Source organism: Sorghum bicolor, chromosome 6 (genome assembly GCF_000003195.3).
Source record: "Sorghum bicolor cultivar BTx623 chromosome 6, Sorghum_bicolor_NCBIv3, whole genome shotgun sequence".
Classification (NCBI taxonomy): Eukaryota; Viridiplantae; Streptophyta; class Magnoliopsida; order Poales; family Poaceae; genus Sorghum; species Sorghum bicolor.
This window is the reverse complement of record NC_012875.2, coordinates 57,985,047-58,010,442: the sequence shown is the minus strand read 5'-3', so window position 1 is coordinate 58,010,442 and position 25,396 is coordinate 57,985,047. Positions and strand designations below refer to the sequence as shown.

Here is a 25,396-nt window from a genome sequence, read left to right as displayed (position 1 = left end):
CCATGGCTAAGGTGAAGAAGAGAGTACTTGCATTGAGTCGAGGTACTAATTGAGCTATGAGGAGTCATATTTTGTTGAGGATCAAATTATTAATGGTAGTGACTTGAAGCCATGGATTGAACTCATATATGTTGAAATGATTCAAGTCACATGTTCAAGCTATATTTGCTCAGAGAGGAGATAAAGTTAATTGCATTGAAGTGATATTGAGAAAAAGTGGCATATGAAGACATTGAAGAATCAAATGGTTAAATCGGTTATATTCTTTTGACCTTGAGTTTAGGATATGCCGCACTATAAAGAGGGATGCAAATTTAGTTGGTCTGAGAAAGATAGAGTGCTCAAGCATAACAACTACTCCCTCCGTCCCAAATTATAAGTCATTCCAAGAATCTTGGAGAGTCAAAGTTTTTCAAGTTTGACCAAATTTATATAGCAAAATAATAATATTTTTGGTACCAACTAAGTATCATTAGATTCTTTATTAGTTATATTTTCATAGTGTACCTATTTTATATAACATAAATCTTTATATTTCTCTCTATCTTTTTGTCAAACTTGAAAATACTATTTAAAAATAAGATAAATTATTTAAAAAGGATATTTAAAAGTTAAAAATGATATTTTTAATGAGACGGAGGAGTACGACTGTAGTCTTTCATGATTGATGGGCGCTGTGTTTTCAGCTACACCCTAGACTAGACACCTAGTAGCAGTAGATACGAAGATATCGATTCGATCTCTGCCAAACTGTTTAACATTATTGTTTGTAGGGTCACGGAACTTACCAATTAGAGATAATAAATAACCTATCAGATATTGATTCCCAGTAAACCGTATGGCGTGGTTTTTAATGTACTCAGGCCATTAAAAAAAGTTGTTCAGACGATCAAGAAACTGAGATCAGGTGCACATAAGTTTTATTTTTCAGTATAAATAGGCGAAGGCGACCATTTAGTTCGCCACGCACTCATCCTGCCAAGAAAGAAATATGGCTACCAAAGTAACATGCTTGCTCTTCGCCATTCTCTTGCTCTCCATTAACATACACTTTAGCGTTGTCACATCCCGCAAAGATCCTTCATTCTCGGGAAAAGTTGAAGAGAAGATACCGGGCGGGCACAAGACTGGTTAGTTGTTCCTTTCCTGCGCGAATTATTTGGTAATTTTTTTCGAAAGAAAAACTGGGCGAACTATTTCACTATGCAGCTGGTTAGTTGTCCTCATTGAGTTTTTTTTTTTTTTTTTTTTGAGGAACAATATTGTCCTCATTGAGATGAGTATGTATGTCTCTTTTAATTCTTCAGCACACGCAGCTGGATCCGAAGAAAAGGTTTTACTGATTGGACCCAATATCCTGCTCCGTCCGCGGCCCATGCCACCGTGCAAGAGAAGGTGTTACTGATTTGGCCAAAATGGCATTCTGAAATTGAGATTTACGACATCCGGAATCAGTAAAACTATATGTGTGATTGGTATTTCGGTTATCAACGAGGCTTGACTTTTGGTGTTTCCTTCAAATAAAGCTTGCCCCTGGTTTTAATATTAGTTACTTCAATTATCATGTAATCAGAAATCAGACAATATGGTGCAATTGATTGCAAAACTGTTCGTTTGGAATTATCTCACTTTTCGAGCAATGACATTTATAATGACACATCCAATTAGCCCAGTAAACTCAAAGAGCTCTTAATGTACAACTGATTTATCTACCAATAAGCCGTGTTTTAGTTCTTATTTGGATATCAAGAGCTACTTGTTGGACTTTGGCTCCAATTGCTCCCTCATGAGACCTCCTCACAGTTGTATGACACATGGCGCAAAAAAAAATGCACTGAATATTTTGCCAAAGAGGAGTGCATCACACAAATTCAAAGGCGGAAGAAGATGGATCAACAAACAAATTCCAGATCTAAAGTAAACATATATAGATCATAAGTCGCAGAGCATAAATATGAAGTTTATGGCACGAACCCTAAAGTTTATGGCACAATAAACAAAATCTACAAACTAATTAACAAAATCGCCGCACAGGGGACCCAAGGATCAGGCACTGTTGGACCACGGGAGGACCAACACGGAGCCAGCGGAGCAGGTCGACTTGGTCGATCAACTGAGGTCAATAGGGACGAAGAGGAGCGCACTAGAGCAAAAGATGAAGAAGAGGTTCAAAGGTGTGGATATGGGGGTGGTAACCCTAGCTGCGAAGCTCTGCGCGCCCGCATGTGGCTATCTCCCGCGCTCCACGAAACCCATCCCGCCAAGCACCGCGCCGTCCCAACTCACGAGGGAAGCTCGGGTCAAGAAGATAGAAGCGTCCGGGACGGTGGAGGAGAAAGGAATGAAAGGACACAGACAAACCATATTAGATGAGCAACCAAACATAGATTGAGTGTATCAAATAGCCTTAGCACCGTCTCCTTGGGGCAACCAATCAGCCCCTATGGATCTCACCTGATCCGGACCTCCTTGAACGCGTCCTCTGTATGACTGTGTTCGCACGCCGGACCATATCTCGACTCACTTTATTCAACCACAGCGGTGAGGCCTTCGATCTGGCGTAGCAGCCTTCACAGGTATGTGTTCTTCATTTCAGTTTATAGAACATCAAATCCCCCTCGCTCTTATTGCATTGACGCGCTAGTATCGATAACTATTTCTAACTTCTTCCCTGACGAAAAGTTGATCCATCCCGGTTCTCCATGAGGGGTTCCAAAGGCGGGGTCGAACATTTCGCCTTTCTCTGATGAGCAACACTATGGCACCTTTCCTTTTTGTCAACTGTTTTGTACGAGATCTGCATCTAGGGTTCATACTTCATAGTGCCTTTTCCCCCCGGATCACACAGAACCCTCGAGGTACCATATATACACAAGGAATGCTATTATTGACATAATCAACTACACTCACTGGATTTATGGTCCCAAATCGCTCAAGACTGGGTAAGCAAAGGCAAATACGCAAGTGTAACAAATCACTAATCAAGCCGTGGATTCGGCATGTAATTGGACCGTTTTCTATCTATTAATGAAATGACAAGCAACTCTCCTGCATGTTCGAGAGAAAAAAGCAAAGGCAAATAAATTTTTAATTGCTATGGGATGATCTTTATAGAAAACATACAAAGAGAAGGCTCAATGCAGATATTGAGTCAGCAAACGAGTTTACAGCCTGGCCTTTCAATCTACTAAACAATACTCCCTTCGTTCCAAATTATAAGTCATTCCAAGAATCTTGGAGAGTCAAAGTATTTTCAAGTTTGACCAAAAATCTAGAGAAAAATATAAAGGTTTATGTCATAAAATAGGTACACTATGAAAATATAACTAAGAAAGAATCTAATGATACTTGGTTGGTACCAAAAATGTTATTATTTTGCTATATAAATTTGGTCAAACTTGAAAAACTTTGACTCTCCAAGATTCTTGGAATGACTTATAATTTGCGACAGAGGGAGTACTTTTCAACTTTCAAGCATTGTTGCACTATCTGTTGGTGAATTTGCAGACGTGTTATTGTCTTTTTCCACAGCTCGTCGCATCTGAATGCATTTGTCATCCAAACTTTTTTTTGATAAGTCAACTTTTTGTTTTTTAATGTGGTCTTTCATGTGTTATAACTGAAGGTGCCAGAACAGGTAAATGATGCCTCAGGTTCAAAGTAATAAGGCTAAAACAATCAACATGTCCGAATTGGTCATCTCGATGACTCAAGAACTTGATTATTACTGGTCACTGGGTGAGGATTCTGGTAATGGAGCGGAATCATGCATGATCTACAAGGTCCAACATCACATACGTGATGTTGAGAGGTTCTCATACGAACCATGCATGATATCAATTGGTCCATATCACCATGGAGCTGCAAGTTTGCAAGTCATGGAAAAAGAAAAATGGGGCTATCTGGATAATGTACTCAAAATGAACTGTGAATGGAACCTGTTGGATTACCTTACAGCAATTGGGGAGTTAGCAAAACAAGCAAGAAAATGTTATTCGGAAGACATCAAAATGAGTAGTGAAACCTTTCTTCAGATGCTTCTGCTAGATGGATGCTTTATTTTGGTGGCTCTTGGGGGCTTAAGAGAAATAATGTTTGATGGAACCCAATCGAGTGGCATAGAGAGTGCGAAGAATGACGAAATAACGCCAAAACATAAGGCACAATGCCAAGAAGGTGACCAGGTTGGTGGAACTAATGGGGTCGAAGATGACAAACATTACGATATGGGTTATTGGTTTATTAGATTCATTAATCATGATCTATTCCTGCTAGAAAATCAAATCCCATTTTTTATCATAAGAAAGATTTTTGAGCTGGCTGCAGGAAACCATGCTTCAACATTATGTTTTACAGATGAGCTTGCAAAGTATGTTGAATCTGGTTTGCGCTGGTTTCCAAAAGCAATTATGGAATCTAACAGGCCAAAAGATTTTCACCATTTGCTTCACTTGTGTCACATTTACTTCAGACCTAGCAAAAATCCAGAAGAAGAGCATAGCAATCAGTTTGGAAGTGGAGATGATCACAGTTTTCTCTGTTTTGGACGCAAGTATTTCAGGATGAGATATCACCCAGAAGAAAATGGACAAGATTCATCATACCAACATAAAATTGATGTCCATCAGTCTGGGGAACAACTTAATCGTTGGCGGCGGGTGGCACAGTATCTTGAAGCTGGTATCAAATTTAAGAAACGAGAATATGATAAACATGATCCCCATTCTCTACTGGACATTCAGTTTAGCAATGGTGCTATAGGGATTCCTTGTATCATAGTTGATGACTACACAGGGACTCTTTTCAGAAACCTTATTGCCTTTGAGCAAACATGTCCTCAGTTTGGAGATGACTTTACTGCTTATATTGTGTTCTTGTCTCAGCTTATAAGCATGCCTGAAGATGTGACGCTCCTTGCTCAAAGAGAAGTAATAGTGCATCACCTTGATAGCGATGAACGGGTGTCTGATCTATTCACCATGCTCAGCAAAGATGTGGTATTCGATTTCAATGGTAACTACTACTTGAAATCTCTGTGCCAAACTATGGAAGCTCACTATCAGAGTCGCATCAACCGGTGGATGGCATGGCTGTGGATGAATCACTTTAGCAACCCATGGTTGGCTGTGGGTGCATTTGCGACGGTCCTTGTCCTCATCTGCACAATTGTACAAACTGTTTATGGTATTCTGGCGTATGTAAATCCACCAACGTAGATGTAGCAGGCTAGCACAACAACTAGAGAGATTTCTTGTGCTGGTATGCCCTCGCCACTGAGGTAGAAGTCTGCTCGTTTGTAACTTTGGTCAGTTGTCTCCCCTCTTAGTGAAATATGTTAAGGTATGTTCGCTGAAGATTAATTTCAGGCCCTGGTAAAACAGTTAGACAGTAGTAAATAGGACTGATGATACTATGGTAATCACTGAAGCAATACAGTTATTCAGTTACTTGAGTTATCAGTGTTCATCCATCTGACCTCGAAGACACTGTAAGTTTGGTAGCAGTTGATGCGAGTGCGAGCATGCTGCCTACTGCAAATAAGTTGTTTGTAAGAACTGGATGTGAATGAAACAACTACGATTCATGTATATTGCAGTGGCGTTAGTCGTCTTGATAAGGCGTTTACTTATGTACTAAATTTCTTGGAAGAGTTCGGCCGGGTGCTATTCTGGGAAGTTCAGATGCTTGTCACAAAATGCTTATATTGCCCATAAAATCTTAAATTTTAGCTGTCCCAATGTGTCAACTTTATTGTGGAATGCGAATCAAAACTTTACTGGGAGTATATGTGTGTTTGCAATTTTGCTAAGCTTAGGAGAGCCCGATGCTCGTTCAGGTCCTGATCCTGCATGCAGTGCAGTCGTGCACCACTGTTCCTGAACCGCCTCTTCCAGTCGTGCCGTCCCCAATTTGGAGATGATTTCACTGCTTATATTGTGTTTTTGTCTCAGCTTATAAGCATGCCAGAAGATGTCACGTTGCTTGCCCAGAGACAAATCATTGTGCACCACCTTGATAGTGATGACAGTGTGTCTGATCTATTCACCATGCTCAGTAAAGATATTGCCAGACCATGGAAGCTCACTATCATAATCTCGTCAGCAGGTGGATGGTATGGCTGTGGCTGAATCACTTCAGCAACCCGTGGTTGGCTGTGGGTGCATTTGCGATGATCTATCGTCCTCGTCTGCACAGTTGTGCAAACCGTTTATGGTATTCTGGCGTATGTTAAACCACAAGAGATGCAGTAGTAACCTATATTAATTTCAGGCCCTGATGAAAAAAGTTAGACATGAGTAAATAGGATGGGCTGATGTCCTGCTCATAACATTCTTAAATTGGTAGTCACTGAAGCAATGCACTTGTTCAGATACTTGTTATTCTTGTTGATCCATCTGACATCAGGACACTGTGTAAGTTCGTGCACGATGCTTACTGTGTTTACAACGTTTTTTTTTTGTAAGAACTGAATGAGATTGACGCAATTATGATTCATCCGTAACGTAGTGGAGTTAATCGTCTTCATGACGATTCTTTTAGACTGTTTTATTGGAAGAGTTCGGGAGTTGGGGTGCAGTTCATCTGTAATGTTCGTTTCTGCTATGCAGAGGCTTAGCTTCTAATAGAAGTTGAGGAACGGCAGGATCTCTGAGAGGGCCGGTTGGCAGCCTCTGCAGCTTGCGCAGGCTATCGTGGAAGAGGCCTCTCTCTGGATCGCGGCGGGTTAGAGACCTTTGGGAGCTCTTGACGCCCGCCGAGCTGGTTGACTAGGTTGGCGCCTCTGTGGCGTGTTTTCTTTTGTGTTCTGTATTGTGTACTTGTGTGGAGTAATCTGCGGATTACTTTATTTTAAGTCTGGGTTTTCTGCTTAATGAAACACATGCCGTTGCATGTTCTCGAAAAAAAAGCTTCTAATAGAAGCGAACACAGCCTCAATGCTTGTCACAAAATGCTTAGATGGCCCATGTAGTCTCTACATTCTAGCTGTCCCAAATGTCAACTTCGTTGTGGAATGTGGATTAAATTTGATGATATGCTATGGTTTGAGTTTGCAAAGCTGAGGAAAGCCTGATCGCCCGTTCCTGATCCTGCAGTGCATTGCAGTAGTGCACCACTGTCCCTGAACCGCCTCTTCCGAGTTCCGACTTCCGACCCATAAACCGTCCATCTCCACGACCGCCACCATCATCCCCCCGTCCACCGCCTCGCCACCCCACCTCCCCCCTCCACCACGTCCCCGCACCGCATCACCTGCCGTCACGCTCCGGCCCGCACCCCGCGGCAGCCGCCGCTGTCCCCACCAATCCGCCCCCTTTCCCGTCCTCGATGTCCACCCCGTCGGCGCCACCGCCCTGCCCGCACCTCGCCGCGCACCGCCTGTCGTCGCGCCCGCTGCGCTTCCTCCGCCGCTGCCTGCGCGTGCGCCCGCTCGGCCGCCCCGAGATCCGGCGGGACCCGCGCGAGCTGCCGCGCTGCTCGCCCTGCGCCGCCGCGGCCCCGTCCCCCACCTCCCGCCTCTACGCCTGCCTCTCCTGCGCCGCCGTCTTCTGCCCCTCCCACGCCGCCTCGCACGCCTCCGCCTCCGCGGGGCCCGGCCACCAGATCGCCGTCGACGTCGACCGCGCCGAGCTCTTCTGCGCCGCCTGCGGGGACCAGGTCTACGATCCCGATTTCGACCACGCCGTCTTCCTCGCCCAGTCCTCCTCGCTCCTCCCCTCCACCTCCGCCTCCTCCCCGTCCCCGTCCGCGGCGCTCCGCAAGCGCCGGCGCGTGGATTACCGCGCATGGGCGCCAGATCCGGCCGAGTTCGCGCTCATGAGCTCCGCGGACCCCACCACATCCGCCTCCGCCGCCGCACCGGCGGGGCTGCGGGGGCTCAACAATCTCGGCAACACCTGCTTCATGAACTCCGTGCTCCAGGCGCTCCTCCACGCGCCCCCGCTTCGGAACTACTTCCTCGGCGATCGCCACAATCGGTTCCTCTGCCCGCGCCGCACGCCCGTCAGACACCGCGCCACGGACGCCGACGCCGCCAGGGTCGCGTGCCTCGCTTGTGACCTCGACGAGATCTACTCTGCGGCCTTCTCCGGGGAGCGCATGCCGTACAGCCCCGCCAAGTTTCTATATAGGTCTGGACTCTGGATCTCGCGTGCTAATCGCAATGGTTGATGCCACTTCGGGTTTATAGCAGCATGCTGTCTTCCTTTCTGTTGGATTCCATTGCGTATTGGGAAAGCAAAGTTAATATTTATATGGTAGCTAAAATGGGTTCTTGACGAGTTGTAACGCTGGGAAGGGAATCTTGCCTGAGATGTTGGGTTGTATTTCTGGCTTGCAAAGATACATTACAGTGTTATTTGGATTATATGCCTTGTATTTCAACTAGACCATGATCGTGCAGGATTGCAAATGGAGCTACTTAATACAAAATGGAATGAGCAGAGAATATGCAACTAAAGAGGGAGGCATTTTTAGCACTATATGTTACTCTAATGCTAGTAGAGAAGGGAGGACAGTTACACATCTCAATACATGGCAATTGATTGATGACATGGCTTGGCATTTTGTAGCATTATATGTTATTGTATTGCTAGTAGAAAAGGGGGAACAGTTACACGTCTCAATACATGACAATTGGTTGGTGACATGGCATCCTATCCTATATAGAACATATAACCGTAAGCTCTCAAGTTAACCTATTGGGCCTAACTGCTTAAGTCATCTGGCATGCTTAGCAGTCATTAAACTGTCAAAGAAAATTAAATTGATAAAATGCATAAAAATCTGCAAATTCAATGCAGGTAACAGATGGCCAGGTGAGTTTATAGGTATTCTTGGGCACTTGGTCTATATTGGCTGGACTTTATTACAGTTCCCATGTTTGAGGATATCTGGATCATATGAATTGTATGCTTAAATTAATTTTTCTAGTCTTCTGTGAAACTGAGCATAAACAATATGACATCTATTTATTCTACAATCTGAATGGAAGTATTTAATTTTCTTCTGATTATTGAGTATCATTGTGATTTTTTAGTTGGTGGCAGCATGCATCAAACCTCGCAAGCTACGAGCAACAGGATGCTCATGAATTCTTTATTTCCATCCTTGACCATATCCATGAAAATATAAAGGACGACCAACAAAAGTCACATGCCCAAGCCCAAGGTAAGCTTCTGCTAATTTCTGGACAAAAGACCTTTGCATATTCTGCAGTCAACTGAAATCTGTATCAAGTGGCTACATATCATATTTTTATTCTAGATAACTTTTCCATTTGATTTGTTGGAACATGATTTGTCTTGAGTAAAAATAATCATAAATAATGTCAGATCCTAACACTGTCATCTGTTCTCATATTAGGCCATGGGGACTGTTGCATTGCCCACAGAGTGTTTTCTGGTATCCTGAGGTCAGATGTCACCTGCACAAGCTGTGGGTTCACATCCACAACTTTTGAGCCCTGTATGGACATTTCTTTGGACATGGATGCTGGAGATAACAGTTCTTTTGGTGTTGCAAATACAAAGCCGCATGTGCGCAATGGGGAACGTGGCTTGGCTGGCATGAATTCCAAGGTGTCAACACTAATGAGGTGTTTGGAACGGTTTACAAGGTCTGAGAGACTTGATGCTGAGCAAAAGTTCTTCTGTGAACACTGCAACGAGAGGCAAGAGTCCCTGAAGCAAATGTCCATTCGCAGGCTTCCATTAGTTTCCTGCTTTCACATAAAGAGATTTGAGCATTCATCAGTCAAAAAGGTGTCGAGGAAAGTTGATCACTGTTTGCAGTTTCCTTTCTCCCTTGACATGGCACCTTATTTGTCATCATCTATTCTCAGAAGTAGATATGGTAACCGCATATTTCCTGCAGAAGCTAGTGATGCAGATGCAGTTTCAGAAATGTCATCAGAATTTGAAATATTTGCAGTGATCACGCATAGCGGTAAGCTAGAAGCTGGCCATTATGTGACATATCTGAGGTTAAACAATCATTGGTACAAATGTGATGATGCCTGGGTAACCAGAGTTGAGGAGCATACTGTCAGGACTTCTCAGGCATACATGCTCTTCTATGTGCAGAAGACGCTTTACTACAAAGCTTGTGAAAGAGCAGCCACAGTCTAATCTGAAGCAAACATTGATGGCACTACTCGAGACCACCAGAAAAAAAGTTGTCACCGAATCAGATACACATGTAGTTTCTCAATCAAGAGAAAAAATGTGTGTCGTATGCACAGCACAGCCATGGCCTGGCAAAGTTTTTCATTCTCCACTGACCTATAGTTCCAATCAGAGGGAAGCTTTTTCCGGCAATTTTCTTTACAGACAGCTGCCCAAGAGAAGATGCTCGAATTTATGGCAATTTTCTTTACAGACAGCTGCCCAAGAGAAGATGCTTAAATTTATGCATCGAGTTATTGTACTATCCTGGCTAATGGATTTCTTGTGGTGATTTCGTTAAAACTCAAGTGCTTCATTATTTGATACCAGCGGTGGTGACTGGTGAGGATGCTCTAACCAGCTGCGCTGGTGTTTAATATTGGATTGAGCAAGGGGAGGAGTATAAAATGTGGAAAGAAAACATAAAGGGAACCGATTTTTTAATGTGTTCCTTTCACCAATTGCATTCTTGCTCTACTGAAGGTAGAGTTTTTCTTGCTGATACTGTTCGTTGTGTATTGCTCCCTTGCTTTTTTGCTTGGCCTTGGTTTTAATGGATGAGCTGAAATCTATAGCAGTTGTCATAGTGTCCACCAATCTTGTCTTATATTGAGGTTAGAAAATGTAAGGCAGATTACAACAGGGCTGGGATGAGCAGGAACATGGAGATATCATGCGAGTTGCATTTTGCCATCCCTTCTCGTTTGAAAATCTGATTGGAGCTCTGATATGAGTTGGTGTGAATCTGAGGCGAATCCTAGATTCCGACCCATGTGTGAATTGTGATTGTGACTTGTGACGAATAGACCACTGCTAATGTAGAGCTCCCTGCTCAACGAGCTTAAACCTGAGGCCAGTGCCCTGTGCCAGACGGCATCAAGCTATTATATTATTAGTGGGAGTTTATGACTAGCTCTTGACTGTTATGGCGAAGAGCAGCAAGACGTTTCTTTCTCTCTGTTATGTGAACTGAATTGTCGCTTTTGCGCTGTTATGTGCTCGGGGATCTTCCGCCGTTACGCTCAAGCCGCTCTGGCGCTCTGCTTCCGTCTTCTTTTCTTTCTTCGTGTCATACCATGCCTAGGCAACTCGCATCAGAGGCGAGATGGAGCATCCACGGTGAGCTTCTACTTCGATAGGTCGTCATTGGCAATAAAGGAATAGGACTTGTATTTGAAGTTATATTTAGCCCAGAATATCCATAAGTTGCCACGTGGAATATTCGAGTGAAAATTATTACTGCCCCGTCGTGTGGCATTCTCAATCTGTCACATCTCTCGCCTCTTCCATGACGTCTCCCTCGCCGGCCATCACCTCCTGCTCCTCTCACACTACACCCACGGAAAAGGAATAAAACCCAGTGGATTCACATGAGAAAAGCCCTAAAAACATAAGGTGCACGTTCAAATTTCTTTAGACTTGTAAGGCATTGTTGGTAACTAAATTTTGCTACAGTTACTTGATAATTTTATAAAGTGGTGACTGATCAGGTTAACCCTACAAACACATTATATGGTAGCATGCATTATTTCTTACACATTGTACACCATAACATCGACTATATTTTCATGATCTCTACCTAATAATAATACTAAAGTACGATATAGCTTCTCACTATGAACTCTGATTTCGAAGATCTTAGACTCAAGTTTATTTAGAGTTATATACCATCTCAACTGAAAACAAGCTCCAAGATTACCTTATTCTTCCAAGTATTTCTCTCAAGTTAACAACATGGTTTGGTTAGTGGCCCATGGTGTCACAACGAATTTGACACCAAAAATAGTGGTTGACCCTATAGGGTCTCTACACTATTGTTGTTGAATTGGGTATTGGGCCGGCTTAATCTATATCCCAATATCTAGGAACATCATGTATAAGGGCCCTTGCGCAGTAACTAACTAACTAACTAAGGTATTGAATGAATACTTATATGTCTGCTTGTGACTGCTAATTATTCTTTTCACTTATACACAATGTCAGTCGTACATCCAACAAATATTTTCATTCGCAAAGGAATTTGCATTGTAGATTTGGCATAAAACATAAAAATAATCTCCATTTACTGTGCATAGTTTTATAAACCGCAATTTAATTTGATTCTACACAAAATGTACGTTAAATATCATTGTAACTGACCTTGTGCACTGAACGTCAATGGCATTGGTAACGGAATGACATCATATCAAAATTTATACTATTCTTCCGTATCAGCTATCAACCGACGGCCATTTAGGCCATGTTTAGTTCTATTTTTTTTTGCAAAATAGATACTGTAGCACTTTCGTTTGTATTTGACAAATATTGTCTAATTATAAACTAACTAAGCTCAAAAGATTCGTCTTGTAAATTACATGTAAACTGTATAATTAGTTATTTCTTTTATCTATATTTAATGCTTCATGCATGTGGCGTAAGATTCGACGTGTCGAAAAATCTGAAAAATTTTGTAAATTTTTTTAGGAACTAAACAAGGCCACTCAAGTTTGATCGGAGATATCTTGTTATTGTTACGTAGTAATGGTTTGCCTTCCTTAATCAGCTACGCACTCAGCTGACCACGATCGACATTGCATTACAGAAGCAGTACAGTAGCCGCATTCTGCAGACAATCATCGTGCATTCATGCGTGTGTACTAGTGTCTAGTAGTAGTAGCCGCCCCGCCCGCGCCCTTTTCTGGAAGGACAAGGAACGCACAGCGCACGCCACGCATGCCGCTTTCCCCTCCACCCAACCTTCGCTTCGCTGGCCGGCCATCGTGGAGTGGAGCCAGCTGCTGCTGACTGCCGTGCGCCCGTGCCCCACACACGGCCACACCTTGGTACTCCCAGGATCATATGGCTCGCGGCCACTGCACCGGCATGTGAGCAAATCCGTGGGATGCACGGGCCCGTTGCTTTCTTGCTTCTTCACCCCTTCTTTGCTCGCCTCCAACTCAACCAACTAACGCCTAATAATCAGTTGCTTCCATTCCATAGTTTCGTTGCGTGACCATGCATAAGGTCGTCTTGCGTTTCTTAACTGTGTTGCATCGGGGTCTGTTAGCTTAAATTTATTAGTCGAATCTATTAGTCATTCAACAATATTTTTTTCTCACAAAAAATCAACTAATAATACTTTCTGTCATGGTTTATCAACTAAACGAACAAAGCGTGCGTGCGCCGACACAAAGATGAAAGACCATAGCACCGTACCCATCAAACATGCATGATCACGTCCCCTGATAAATCTGGAGCGGCGCACGAAATTTCTGGTATTTGCACGGTAGGTCAGTAGCTAGCTAGCATCCATGAAAGGCTGAAAGTAACGGCTGCTCGCCACAGCACACACGCACATGATGGAATTTCTCTGAGAATAATGGATAATTCCCGGTAGAGGATCAAACGACTGTCGGTTGAGTTGCGCTGTGCATCACTGTCCGAAAACGACCTGTGCCATTCATGTCCATATCTGTTCAATTGGATGATACATACAGCACACACAAGGCACGCACAAGGCCCTCTTTAATTTGTAACATACTACTGACAAGCAAGTCCGCCGTACCTGAATCTTTCTTCAGTTAGGCCGGACGCACGAGTTGTGCGGGAGCGGGAGTTGGGTTTCCCCGTTTGGAGGTATTGTGTTCCTGTCAACTGCATCATGGATATATAATTATGTCCTGGTGCGTAAAAAGCCGTTTGGAAATACGTACTAGTCTAGTTGTTCCAGCTACAACAAGTTGTGGCCTTGTGGGGACACACGTCATGGTGACAAGGTCCATGAGAACAACGTTTTTTTTAACAAGAAGACCAACGATTAGAAACGGCAAACTTCTTATCATGTGCCTGCAATATGCGCCATGATGTACCTGTACGTGTGCGCCTTGTTTATTTGCCAGTTTGTCAGCGTCGGGCGACTACTCCAGCGCCTCTGCGTATCGCGCCTTCTTTGCGGGAACGACCGAGCTTCTTGGCGCACGCGAGCTGTGGAAGACACGCGCCCCCCCCCCCCAAGGTCAAATTTTTCTTCTGGCTGGGCCTCCATGGTCGTCTCTGGACCTCGGAGCGGCGAGCGCGCCACGGACTACAGCAGTCCCCCACCTGTGTTCTTTGCGACCAGCTGGACGAGACGCACGATCACCTGCTGGCTGAATGCGTCTACACGCGCGAGGTGTGGCTGTGCATCCTGTCTACGTTTGCCCTCGGTCACCTGACGCCCACCGCGGATGACACGCTGCTGGAGTGGTGGCTGCGGACGCGTGCGCGGTTCCACGACGACCTACAGAAGGCGTTCGACACACTTGTGCTTCTCGTCTCCTGGATGCTTTGGAAAGAACGCAACCGGAGAGTCTTCGACGACGACCCATCCCCTGCGACCACCCTACTGGATCGTGTCAAGGAGGAGGCCGATTCCTGGATCGCGGCGGGCTTCCGTAGCCTAGCGGCGTTCGCCTCCCTCGTGCCTTAGATCACGCTCTCTACCCCTCCCCCCCAGCAGACCATCCTGTTAGAAGTACAACTGTTCCCGCTCCACCGTTCTAGCCGGTGCTTTGTGTAGTGTGTGGGGCGTTCCGGATACGGCATCTCGCCCTTTCCGGACGTTCATGTATTTAAGAACTCCTTTTTCCCTTAAAGAAGCACGTGCTTAGCACGCATTCGAAAAAAAAAGAATAGCAATTCTAGGGCCATGGCCATCTGCTGGTTTTGCAGCAGCTATACATACATGCGCCAAGTTGGGTATTGGACAGCGAGCGAAAGAAAAGCATCATCCGCCAGTGGATATACACTTCTTGTCTCTGTTTGTTACTCTAAAGTCTCTCGAGCTAGTACTAAATTTGTAAAAGAAACAGCTGGCTTGAAACATACAAGGCTGTTTTGGGACCGAAAGGACAAATGCAGGGGTCTACGTCTCAAATGATCCTGGCAATACGGGCTTCTTCAATTCGTCTGCATAAGTTAACACGAAGTCACTATCCGCGTTTCATCAGTAGAACATGGGCGATCATCGCCTGTCAGTTATATTAGCGGATCGTTTGTTATCTTTGCAGGCCTTTCAAGTCACGGCTCGTCGAAAGACTAAAAAAACACTGACGTATACTGTACTTTTCCCCGTGAAAACGATCGCAATTCACAAATCTCAGCTCAGTTTCAACGCTCCTGGCAGCGTACCGTGCAAACTACATCGATGATCGATCGGCGGTCACGCGGTTAGTCTGTTAGTTATCGTCAGTTGACCTACATCTACACCTGTGTCTACACGACCAGCATTTTCAGGCTCTCAAGCCAAGCCTGAAGCCTCAGCGCCGTGACCGGTACGAACGTCCCAAAGCACAGTTTCTTTCTTTCTTTCTTTTTTTTTAAAAAAAACCACAGTGGTCCCGCGCGAGCCAACCTGTTCACCGTCAGCAATTCAGCACCGACTATTACGACCGAGACTTGCACTCCAGCACGGCCGAATAGCAAGCGAACCGGTCGGGTTTCCATCCAATCCCATCACGCCGTGCCATGGCGAGAGTCCGAGATCAACCAAAACTTTGCCCCCGCGTCCCCACACGGCAGGAGTGCGTGCGATGTGACCGAGACCGAGAGCGACCGGGAGTCCCCTCCGCATCCGCCGGGACAGCAACGCCCGTGCGAACCCGAGCGCCACCACCACCTCCACCTGCGTCCAGCGCCCGCCAACGCCAACCAGCCAGAGCCAAGCCAAATACTCCCCCCCGCGCCGCGCGCGCGCACCTGCTTCCCAGTTCCCACCCAAAACTCGCCGTCCGCCACCGCCACCGCGCCCATAGCAAGCTCGCCTTCCACGCCGAATCCACCACCGCCACCGCGCCCATAGCAGCACGTTTCCCCGTTGCTTGACGCCGAATCCACCACCACGCAGGCGGCCAGGCCAGCGCCAGCGCGTCGTCCCTCCCGGGGCCGCTCCGCCTCTCCGGTCGCGCCCGCCAGGCCTCGGGGCGACCACCACCAAAATAGAAACTTCCGTGGGTAGGTCACCCCCGGCTGGCTTTACCCCCCGCCCCACCCCGCCCACGCCTCCTCCCTCCCTGGGCCAAAACCGCCGCTTCCCCTCCTCCTCCTCCTCCGCCCCGCCTCGCCCCGCGCCGCTTCCCCTCCCCGCTCTTTCTGTGAGGAGGGAAGCGAGGCGGATGCCGAGGCGACGAGGCTCGCGCACCGCACGCGTGTGCCCGCCGCCCCGGGGCCAGGCGAGGTGGTGAGGTGAGGTGAGGTCGCGCGCGGTTTTAAATTGCCCGCCCGCCCTTCTCGCCGTAGTTTTTCAGTGGTAGAAGAACCAACGTCAGGGCTGCTTGCCTGCCTGCCTGCTGCGGACATGGGCTCCGGTCTCAAGTACCGAGCTGGCCTCTGCCTCATCGTCGCCGTTGTGCTGATTTGGGTCCTCTCCGCCGAGGTCACGCAGGTGCGGTGTGGATTCTGTAATCCTTATGCGCTTTACTTGTTTATTTTGATTGGAGGTTCTTGGATCTTGGCTTGGGATGCATGCTTGCTTATCGGATTGGTTTGGTTCGGTTCGTTTCGGGCGTAAATGCTCTGTGCTTATCAGATTATTTTTGTTGAACCGCCTTGGAGGTGTTGTTCTGCATCTCGACTCATTTTTAAAAGTAACGCGCAAGGTTACCTGTATAGAAAATTTCTCAGGGGAATGTTATGCATATGGATATCCATCATTCTGAATCCCCGAGTCTTAAAAGAACATACGGCATCATTCTGAATCCCCGAGGCTTCACCACTGGATTTTATTTATACCATTAAAAAGAAAAGAAAAGTCAATTCTTTTGCCTTCTACTGTATATAAGTTTGGAGCTAACCTCCAAAATTTCATGTATGTGTGCTCATATGGATATCCATCAAATCTGCTGTTAATGGTTTAACGACTTGTACCTGCCTGTCGTCAGTCTTCAGTGCTTAGCTTTGTTCATGTAAACTTTGTCAAAGTATTAATCATGTGGTAGTTGTCACAGTCCATCTGTGCCTGATTGGGGGTGGTTCTGATATGCTTGATCACCTACAATACATGATTAAAGGAGATACCATGGTAGAATTAGAGGTTATTGGTAGTAGAATTTCGTCACCTCCAATGACTGCAAAACACTTAAACGCCTCAGCTTCTAGTTCTTGATTATCTTTTCTTGATCTTTGTAAAGTTCATCTTGCAAAATATATTATTTTTTCATCTTCTAACTAAATCTTTTGTGCAGGGGATATTCACAAAGTACAAACATCCGTTTGCAATTACTTACTTGGGGGCCTCCCTTATGGTCATATATCTCCCTTTGTCATTTCTAAAAGACTTCATATACAACTCAATGAGACGGCATTCTGGAAACACTAGTGCTTTAAAAATTGCAAGCAAATCTTCCTTTGGTGGTAGTGCCCCTTTGAAGAATGGTGAATTTCAGAAGGTGTTGGAAATGGAATCACAGAAAACTATAGTGATAAATTGCACTGATGTGAGCATTCCTGTAGTAGAAGAGACAAAACCACTCATATACGGAATCACTGAAATGAATGATGGTGCTTTCAAGGACAAGCAACTTTCCACAAAGGAGATTGCAACTTATGGATTGTATCTTTGCCCCTTATGGTTTGTCACAGAGGTAATTTTACAATGACTTTGCATGTTAATTTGTAATTCCAGGGGACTCGAAATGTTCATGTGAATAACTATTGACATTTGTTCTAAAAAAACTATTGACATATTTTTCTGAAAGCCTAACTTTCAATCATAAAAGAAAATTTTGATAGGTAAAGCTAACTCATTGTTTTTATGCTGAATGAATGCAGTATTTATCGAATGCAGCGCTTGCAAGAACTAGTGTTGCCAGTACCACCGTACTGTCTTCAACTTCAGGACTCTTCACTCTTTTCATTGGTGTTTTACTTGGCCAAGACTCCATAAATGCGGCGAAAGTTATTGCTGTTTTCATTAGCATGGCTGGCGTTGTAATGACAACTATGGGCCAGACGTGGGCATCTGATGAATCAGAAGTAGGCAAATCTGGGTGAGTGATTTATTATTCTTGGCCTTTACTCTTTTATATATACTCTGAATCTCTGATAATCACAGAGGTTCATGACTGCATGATGATGTATAACGTTGGAGTTTCCCTTGGCGTTGCTTACAACTAGCAGTATTCAGTTTGTTGGCTTGATTTGTTTTTTGTGTTAAAAACAACGAACATTGAATGTTTCATTTTTATATTCACATGACTTGATAGTGATGGACATGAGACAAAAAAAAACAACTTTGGGGATGGAAATGCCTTTTTTCAACTGTATTTCCTTGCTGCTGATATGCAAGTTTTACAATTGCAGTGCTACACAGAGGACTCTTCTAGGTGATATGTTTGGTCTTATGTCAGCAATCGCCTATGGCCTATTTACTGGTAGGTTGTTTTACTTTGCTTTATTTGCTGTTGATCTCTATGAATTCAGCCCCCTAATTGTTTCAATATTATTTCAGTGCTGCTTAAAAAATTTTGTGGAGAGGAAGGAGAAAAGGTTGATGTCCAAAAACTGTTTGGTTATCTTGGACTTTTTACCCTTGTTGCTCTCTGGTGGATTGGTAATATTTTATTTCCCTGTTCCAATTTAATATAGCAGAAGTATACAAATTCGAAATATATAATCACATTCTGGAAATTTCTTAATTGTGCATTCTTATTGTCTTTCATGGTTGGCTTATGTTAAATAAATGTTGTTATTGTGTTTTTATTTCAGTCTGGCCATTAACCGCACTAGGCATTGAGCCAAAGTTTTCAATGCCCCACTCAGCTAAAGTGGATGAAGTGGTGGTGGCAAATAGCCTAATCGGAAGTGTACTATCAGACTACTTCTGGTATGTGTTAAAGAAGGCTAATATCTTTTATATTAATCAGACCATTCTATTATTACTGCATACTCGGGGTTACTGTGACAGACTGACCATAGAACTTGTGGCCAGGGCTCTTTCTGTTGTTTGGACTACTCCCTTGGTGGCCACCCTAGGCATGTCTCTCACAATTCCGCTAGCAATGGTTGCTGATATGATCATTCACGGCCGTCACTATTCAGCAGTATATATTCTTGGTTCTGTCCAGGTACGAGTATCCAGCAGCTCGGTATTTTTTTAGCTTGATTTATGTCAAATATCTACCATCTTACGACAGCAACCAATTTGAATGCTTTGAAGGTTTTGTTCCGACAGAGCCTTGTGTTCTTAACTTGTTTGCATCACCATGTTCAATTATGTGTTCCTCTTCACCGTTCAGCTGGCTTTTGCATACATTGTCATTCTGTTTAGCCATGTGAGCTTTGTTCATACGCAGGTATTTTCAGGATTTGTTATCGCGAACCTTGCAGATCGGTTTTCACGTTCTCTAGGGCTATTATAGTTTCATAAACCAAAACAGGTCCTTATTAGAGTGTACATCTGGAAGCTCAAAGATTGGGTTGGTTTGACAAATACTTCAGAAAACGTGGGTTCTTTTCCCTTTGCTCCTTTGAACATAGGGGCGGTGAATTTTGCCGTGGTGGGTAGTGAAAGCCAGCGTTGTAGCAACCCTTTGCAACTGTAAATTCTCAACTGCAAATTGCGCGACAGTGTAAACTGCCGTCGTTCTCGGCCATGTCCACAGGCTTGCACGCTTGTAAATTTGCAATGCCCCTTTATTCCTTTTCGACCCATGTTCATGGCAATTGCAAAGAATGAATTAGCAGGAAAAGGAACTACAAGTTGCAGAAAAATGAATGGGCAAGTAGTACAAGTTGCCATATATGTGCGACAATGAAAAATGAAAAGTGAAAATGATTTACTGCACAGGCAACGTGAAAGTCAAAGGTGACAAGTGTACATTCTGCTAGTAGCTTAGCGAGCAACCAAAGTCAACTCCCAATCCCATTGTCGCCTTGTCGGAGCAAGACGCGATAGACGGCGAAGGCGGCAGTCTCTCCGGGGTCACGCAGCAGCGGGCGGGTGACCCTGTCGACCTCGGCCACCTCAAAGCCATGCTCCCGCAGCACGTCCATGCATTCCAGCACGCTGTCCCGCACCTCGCTCGCCGCCCACCCCACGGTGCCGCCGCCGTCCTCGTCATCATCGCCGTCCGTCCACCACATCCCGCGCAGCGTGGCCGCCATCGCCGGCATGTCGTCGGGGTCATAGAACACGTCGGACAAGAGCACGACGCCCACCCTCTCGTCGTCGTCCTCGAGCTGGAGCCGATCACCCCACCGGAGCTCGCGCACGTCGGCGCGCGCGGCGCCCAGCCCGTTGGCGTCCGCGTTGGCCCTGAGGCCCGGGAGCAGCGCGGCCACGTCCGTGAGCACGCAGCGCGCGGCGCCGAGGCAGGCCACGGCCGCGACGCCCGGGAGCCCTGTGCTCCCCGCGCCGAGCTCCACGACGGTGGCGCCAAGGAGGCGGCGCCTGGCGCGGGAGTCCGCGGCGAGGTGGGCGGCCAGCACCAGGGAGGAGTCCCACAGCCAGGAGCCCGTGAGGACGCGGCCGGTGGCCGGGTCGCTCGTGCCGTCGCGCTCCACCACGGCCAGCGCGTGGCCGGCCACGGCTACGTGCAGGACCTGCGGGCGAAGCGCGTCCATCCCCGATTCCCGCGCGCCTGGCCAGTGCCTACGTTGTACGTGCCGGCCCGCGCCCCGGTTGCCGCCGGAGGCTCTGCTCGGATTCGTGTCACCGAGTCACGGTCGGATATCTCTCTCGTCGGTGGCGTATCGAGGGGCCATTTGCGAGTTGCGACGTCGATATCGTTGTTTGCGCGATGGCGGTTTGGTTTGGCCTGGTCTGGTCGTGCATTGCAATTAGCCAATTTTTAGACAATTGGTTGGTTTCATTCATGCTTATCGACCGATTGAATATATTCGATAACCTTTTCTTTTGGTCAGCGGCTGGTTGGTTCGAACAAAATCCTTGGGCCGATTGGGCGCTAAAGCTTAAGGCCGGAGCCCACCATCAGTGATCAGCCCATGGGCGACATCCCAGGCTTTGCGAGGCCATTGACGAACAAGAAGAAAATTGGAGAAAGCTTCCATGTCTGAGCGGAAAGGTAATCTGATCACTGGTCAGTACGTGAGGCCGTGAGGGGAGAGCGACCACAATGAAAGCCGAAGTGGAAATACAGGAGTACTCCGTGAGAACGTGAAGCCGTGAGAACGTGAGTAGTTGCGTTTTTCGTCAGTAACGTGTCAGGATATATTCAGCAGCCCTGCAGCCTTCATTTTAAACGTGAGCCCGTGACACGTGAACCTGAGGCCTCGCGCGTTTGTCCCTCTTATTCTCATCTCAGCTCTCACTACAGGCTAATCGAGTTTGCCGCTGAGATGAGATGAGATGAGGAGATATCAAGTGGACCAGTTGCTTTTCGCCCAAATGCATATCCCCGGCCCACTCACTTTTGCAAGGTACTGTATTAGTACCTGCTAGTTTGAAGCCTGAACGAGGCCCACGCAGGACTGAGACCATCAGTGAGCACAGTTCTGGTGTTATTCACTTAATTCAGATTCCTGCTGCTTATTGTTATGGACGTATTGTTAGGGTACTTGTGGTTCGAGCGCTGCTGATTCCGTCAGGCAATGGCCAACAGGCAACAGAGTGAGACCCAACAGGGCCCCCACGTTGCAACTTGCCAGACAGGACTGCGTCTGGGTGCGTCGATTCTCTGACGTTGCCTGCTGTGCTGGTACAAGTCTGAACTCGTGCTTATGGTCCTTATTATGGATGGATGCATGCTCCTAATAAGTGATAAGAATCCCAATAATCATACTGGCAATATGATTATAAAAATTACACTCCCCCATTCCTTCCATTAGCCATAACAAACATTCAAACGCAACATGCACGAGCACGAGAGAACTTGCATCGCGCGCGTGCCTGGACAGCTGCTCCGTGCTGCAGCTCACATGCATGTGCCGTGTGCAACGATACCTGTGAAATAATGAGCCCGTACGTTACGTATTAACCAGCGTGCGCGTAGTTGACCGCGAGACAGTGCGTGTGCGTGACCGGCAGGCATGTACCGGCCGGCCTCTATCTGCAGCGACGACGAGCCGACACGACTGCGTGCTGGCCGAAGACGTCATGAGCCATGACGCCAGTGCACAGCACGTACGTACGTACTTGCCTGAAGAAACACTAGCGCGCGCGTCGGTTCGGCCGCACGTACGCATGCGTATTGCACGGTCGACCAGACCACCGACGGACCGCGAGCCAAGCTGCATGCGCGGTCTCCTCTCGCTCACGCAACTCAGGCAGCTCGCTCCTCCGGCTGGCCGGCCGACAGATGAGTGAAGCACACACGACGACTAGCCAATAGCCCTCCACGTGAACACGGGCCGGCCGGCGAGTGACGTTACGTGACAACTGGACCACGGGGTCCCATTCGACGTGGACGACAGCGCGTACGACCTGACAGGTCAGCTCCTACATGCTCCTCTTGCGCTGTCCCATACCCATACTGGCAGTGCAACAGCAAGAAAGAGCAAGCATCATCGTCCACTTGTCGTCGGAGCTCCGGCAGTCTCTGGCCGGATCCCGGCGGATGGAACACGGGACAGCGGCGCGGCGCCCAGGAGGCTGGACGGCGTCCGGCGGCGACCTGGAGCATGGGCGCGCACGATGACTAGGCCAAGGCCGGTGTCTGGCGTTGCAAGCGGCGCAGCTGATGGCCCGCCCCGGAAGCAACACCTTCCTCTTTCCCTCACGCAAGCGCGGGCTGCAGCGGCGGGGGCCGGGGGATCCTCTGCGGCCGGCCGTGCGTGGTGGGCTGGCCGGCCGGCGTCAACATCCGCTAGTACGCACGACTCGTGAAGGCCATCACGCTACGCTACGCTTTGCTCTGATCGGTGACGTTCTTCTCGGAGACTAACTGTGAGTCGTCAAGAAAGCCACGTACTTGTTCGTGGTACTGTTCCCGAGCCAGCCGGCGCCTGAACGCGTCATTTATTAAAGCTAAGCGTCGGCCTCATCAGGAGTGGTACTATGCGCTGTGTGCTATCCCTCTCATTGCTTTGCATTTGCTAGGTCAGTCGGCATCGTCTACCTGCCTCCTGCAGATGTGCATGCTGTACTGTACCTGATCAAGAGTGAAGGCTCTCTCGAGCAGAAATGCCGGAGACACCCCACCATGACACCACCATAGTCGATAGCCATATAGCAGCCGGCTGGCCGGCGGTCCCTCGACCGTATTCCTATCGTGTTCGTACGGGGTACGTGCCTACACCTACGCAAAGAGGAGCACACGATAGCTAGGGGCCGGCCGGAAAAGATGCGTGATGCTGCACATCATGCACGTACACGTACTCTACGTTACGACGCCGCGCAGTCGCGGGTCCGTCGTCGTCTCTCTCGCGCTCGCGTCGTAGTCGTAGTCGCAGCCACAGTGGCACAGCCTGCATGGACACGGCAATAAAGGTAGCGTCCGGGGGGCCAAAGGTTTAGCGAGGGCAGAAAAGACCCCTGTCCTCCTGCGACTGCGACGATCCGTCCAGGTCCAGGTCCGGTAGCCATCCATCCATCCGTCGCGGGCCGGCCGTCCGGCTCCGGCCGATCCCTTTGGCTTTAATGCAGCCTTTTTGTCCCTTAAAAAGCTACCACCAGCCGCTCCATCCCGCCTTCCTTCGGTCACGCACGCCTCGCCTTCCCTCCTCTTGCTCTCGCTCCTTGCTTGCTTGCTCACCTAGCTTTGTCATGGCGGCGTCCCGCTCGCCCAAGGTCGTGAGACAGGCAGCGGCCGCGACCTGCGTCGTGGACGACAACACCACGTTCGTGCAGGCCGACCCGGCCACGTTCCGCGCGCTCGTGCAGAAGCTCACGGGCGCGGCACCAGCAGCAGCAGCAGGCGGGACGACAGCGGCGGCGGAGAAGCTGCCGGCAAAGCCGCAGGAGGACGAGGCGGCGGCGGTGACCATCGCGCACGCGCCGCCGCCGCCGCCGCCGCCGCCGAGGCGGCCGAAGCTGCAAGAGAGGCGGCGCGCGGCTCCGGCCAGGCTGGAGCTGGCGCGGCCGCAGCTGCCATCGTCGTCGTCGTCGTTCTACTACTACCACCACCACGCTCACGCCCACGCCCACCACCACAGCGCCCACGGGCTGATGCACTCGCCGGTGTCGCCCATGGACGCGTACTTGGTGCTGGCGGCAGCGTCCGCGTCGCCGTCGCTATCGTCGTCCTCTTCCATGACGCCGTCGCCGCACTCGTCGTCGCCGTCGTGCGGCGGGGCGGGGGTGGTGATGATAAGCCGGGAGGAGGAGGAGCGGGAGGAGAAGGCCATCGCGTCAAAGAGCTTCTACCTGCACGCGTCGCCCCGGGCCGGCGACGGCGACCGGCCCAAGCTGCTGCCGCTGTTCCCCGTCCACTCCCCCAGGATCAATGAACTCCGGCGAGCCTAGCTAGCTAGCTAGTGTCATGCGTGTTGACTGTTAATCCACCGTCAGTCTCTCCATATATGTTTACATGTACCGCCTATATATTTGTGCAAGCTAGAATTAGATGATGGTCCATGTATGCAACGTGTACGCTTGTTAATTAGCCGATCTTGTTAGCTAGGCTTTAATTCGTAGATCTCTAATTAATCCTCTACGTACGTACTATTCCCATATCTGAATCTAATCACGCGTGAAATGTGTCTCCTGTCTTGTGTGGTGGGTCATGTTGTCTTGTGTTCCACTAGCACTAGCAGCTAGCAGGTCAACTTCGTCTGATCCTGGAATTGGAATGGAACCCCCCATCGACCTGCATCTGCATGCCATTTGCCCAAAAGGTGCACGCGCTTTGCAACCCAAAGTTGTTTGAAGTTTCTAACGCGTCCCACGTAGACGTAGGTGATCGATCCGATGCCATGCCGACGTGGCAACGTACGTCAAGTTTATTCCTCCTGTGGGACAAGGACCGGATGAGGCGACATCTTTTATTTAGGCCTTGTTTAGTTCCAAAATATTTTGCAAAATGGACACTGTAGCTTTTTCGTTTGTATTTGACAAATATTATCCAATCATGGACTAACTAGGCTCAAAAGATTTGTCTCGTCAATTTCGACCAAACTGTGCAATTAGTTTTTATTTTTGTTTATATTTAGTACTTCATGCATGTGTCTAAAGATTCGATGTGACCGGGAATCTGAAAAATTTTGCAAAATTTTTTGGGAACTAAACAAGGCCTTAATTTTTTTGCGTAAGAGGAAGAGGGAATATCGAATATATAGAGACAGACAATGGGGCCGGGCGACATCTGCACGAACGTTGTTGT

The 25,396-nt window shown here is 47.6% G+C and overlaps 6 protein-coding genes and 1 long non-coding RNA gene across 7 annotated transcripts; 6 read left to right on the top strand and 1 right to left on the bottom strand.

Moving 5' to 3' along the window:
- On the top strand, window positions 970-1,628 carry LOC110436119. The gene is made up of 2 exons (XR_002453794.1): window positions 970-1,130; window positions 1,308-1,628. It is a non-coding gene; the product is annotated as an uncharacterized LOC110436119 (long non-coding RNA).
- Window positions 3,705-5,216, top strand: LOC8079572 (UPF0481 protein At3g47200). Its single transcript, XM_002448590.2, has one exon. The coding sequence runs from the start codon at window positions 3,705-3,707 to the stop codon at window positions 5,214-5,216; it is 1,512 nt and encodes a 503-aa protein (XP_002448635.2).
- LOC8079571 (ubiquitin carboxyl-terminal hydrolase 22) lies at window positions 6,946-10,856 on the top strand. Its single transcript, XM_002448589.2, has 3 exons — window positions 6,946-8,129; window positions 9,038-9,168; window positions 9,364-10,856. Exons 1-3 carry the CDS (start codon window positions 7,327-7,329, stop codon window positions 10,125-10,127), a joined length of 1,698 nt encoding a protein of 565 aa, XP_002448634.1. The 5' UTR covers window positions 6,946-7,326; the 3' UTR covers window positions 10,128-10,856.
- LOC110436511 (formin-like protein 14) lies at window positions 14,830-15,981 on the top strand. The gene is made up of 3 exons (XM_021463660.1): window positions 14,830-14,879; window positions 15,284-15,349; window positions 15,516-15,981. Exons 1-3 carry the CDS (start codon window positions 14,830-14,832, stop codon window positions 15,979-15,981), a joined length of 582 nt encoding a protein of 193 aa, XP_021319335.1.
- Window positions 16,208-19,889, top strand: LOC8068479 (uncharacterized vacuolar membrane protein YML018C). The gene is made up of 8 exons (XM_002448588.2): window positions 16,208-16,563; window positions 17,363-17,761; window positions 17,949-18,166; window positions 18,480-18,550; window positions 18,628-18,729; window positions 18,885-19,002; window positions 19,108-19,243; window positions 19,472-19,889. The coding sequence occupies exons 1-8, from the start codon at window positions 16,477-16,479 to the stop codon at window positions 19,535-19,537; spliced, it is 1,197 nt and encodes a 398-aa protein (XP_002448633.1). The 5' UTR covers window positions 16,208-16,476; the 3' UTR covers window positions 19,538-19,889.
- LOC8068478 lies at window positions 19,863-22,315 on the bottom strand. Its single transcript, XM_021463820.1, has one exon. It carries the CDS (start codon window positions 20,739-20,741, stop codon window positions 20,028-20,030), a length of 714 nt encoding a protein of 237 aa, XP_021319495.1. The 5' UTR covers window positions 20,742-22,315; the 3' UTR covers window positions 19,863-20,027.
- Window positions 23,411-24,871, top strand: LOC110436263 (VQ motif-containing protein 11-like). The gene has a single exon (XM_021462808.1). The coding sequence runs from the start codon at window positions 23,716-23,718 to the stop codon at window positions 24,538-24,540; it is 825 nt and encodes a 274-aa protein (XP_021318483.1). The 5' UTR covers window positions 23,411-23,715; the 3' UTR covers window positions 24,541-24,871.

Excerpts from the sequence above, each read along its gene's own strand:
- LOC8079572 (XM_002448590.2), top strand. The coding sequence starts at position 3,705 with ATGACTCAAGAACTTGATTATTACTGGTCACTGGGTGAGGATTCTGGT.
- LOC8068478 (XM_021463820.1), bottom strand. The coding sequence starts at position 20,741 with ATGGACGCGCTTCGCCCGCAGGTCCTGCACGTAGCCGTGGCCGGCCAC.
- LOC8079571 (XM_002448589.2), top strand. The coding sequence starts at position 7,327 with ATGTCCACCCCGTCGGCGCCACCGCCCTGCCCGCACCTCGCCGCGCAC. Across the intron at positions 8,130-9,037 it reads CCCGCCAAGTTTCTATATAG|TTGGTGGCAGCATGCATCAA; the intron begins GTCTGGACTCTG and ends GTGATTTTTTAG. Across the intron at positions 9,169-9,363 it reads GTCACATGCCCAAGCCCAAG|GCCATGGGGACTGTTGCATT; the intron begins GTAAGCTTCTGC and ends TTCTCATATTAG.
- LOC110436263 (XM_021462808.1), top strand. The coding sequence starts at position 23,716 with ATGCAGCCTTTTTGTCCCTTAAAAAGCTACCACCAGCCGCTCCATCCC.
- LOC110436511 (XM_021463660.1), top strand. The coding sequence starts at position 14,830 with ATGGCCATCTGCTGGTTTTGCAGCAGCTATACATACATGCGCCAAGTT. Across the intron at positions 14,880-15,283 it reads ACATACATGCGCCAAGTTGG|CTCAGTTTCAACGCTCCTGG; the intron begins GTATTGGACAGC and ends CACAAATCTCAG. Across the intron at positions 15,350-15,515 it reads GATCGATCGGCGGTCACGCG|TGGTCCCGCGCGAGCCAACC; the intron begins GTTAGTCTGTTA and ends AAAAAACCACAG.
- LOC8068479 (XM_002448588.2), top strand. The coding sequence starts at position 16,477 with ATGGGCTCCGGTCTCAAGTACCGAGCTGGCCTCTGCCTCATCGTCGCC. Across the intron at positions 16,564-17,362 it reads TCTCCGCCGAGGTCACGCAG|GGGATATTCACAAAGTACAA; the intron begins GTGCGGTGTGGA and ends TCTTTTGTGCAG. Across the intron at positions 19,003-19,107 it reads GTACTATCAGACTACTTCTG|GGCTCTTTCTGTTGTTTGGA; the intron begins GTATGTGTTAAA and ends ACTTGTGGCCAG.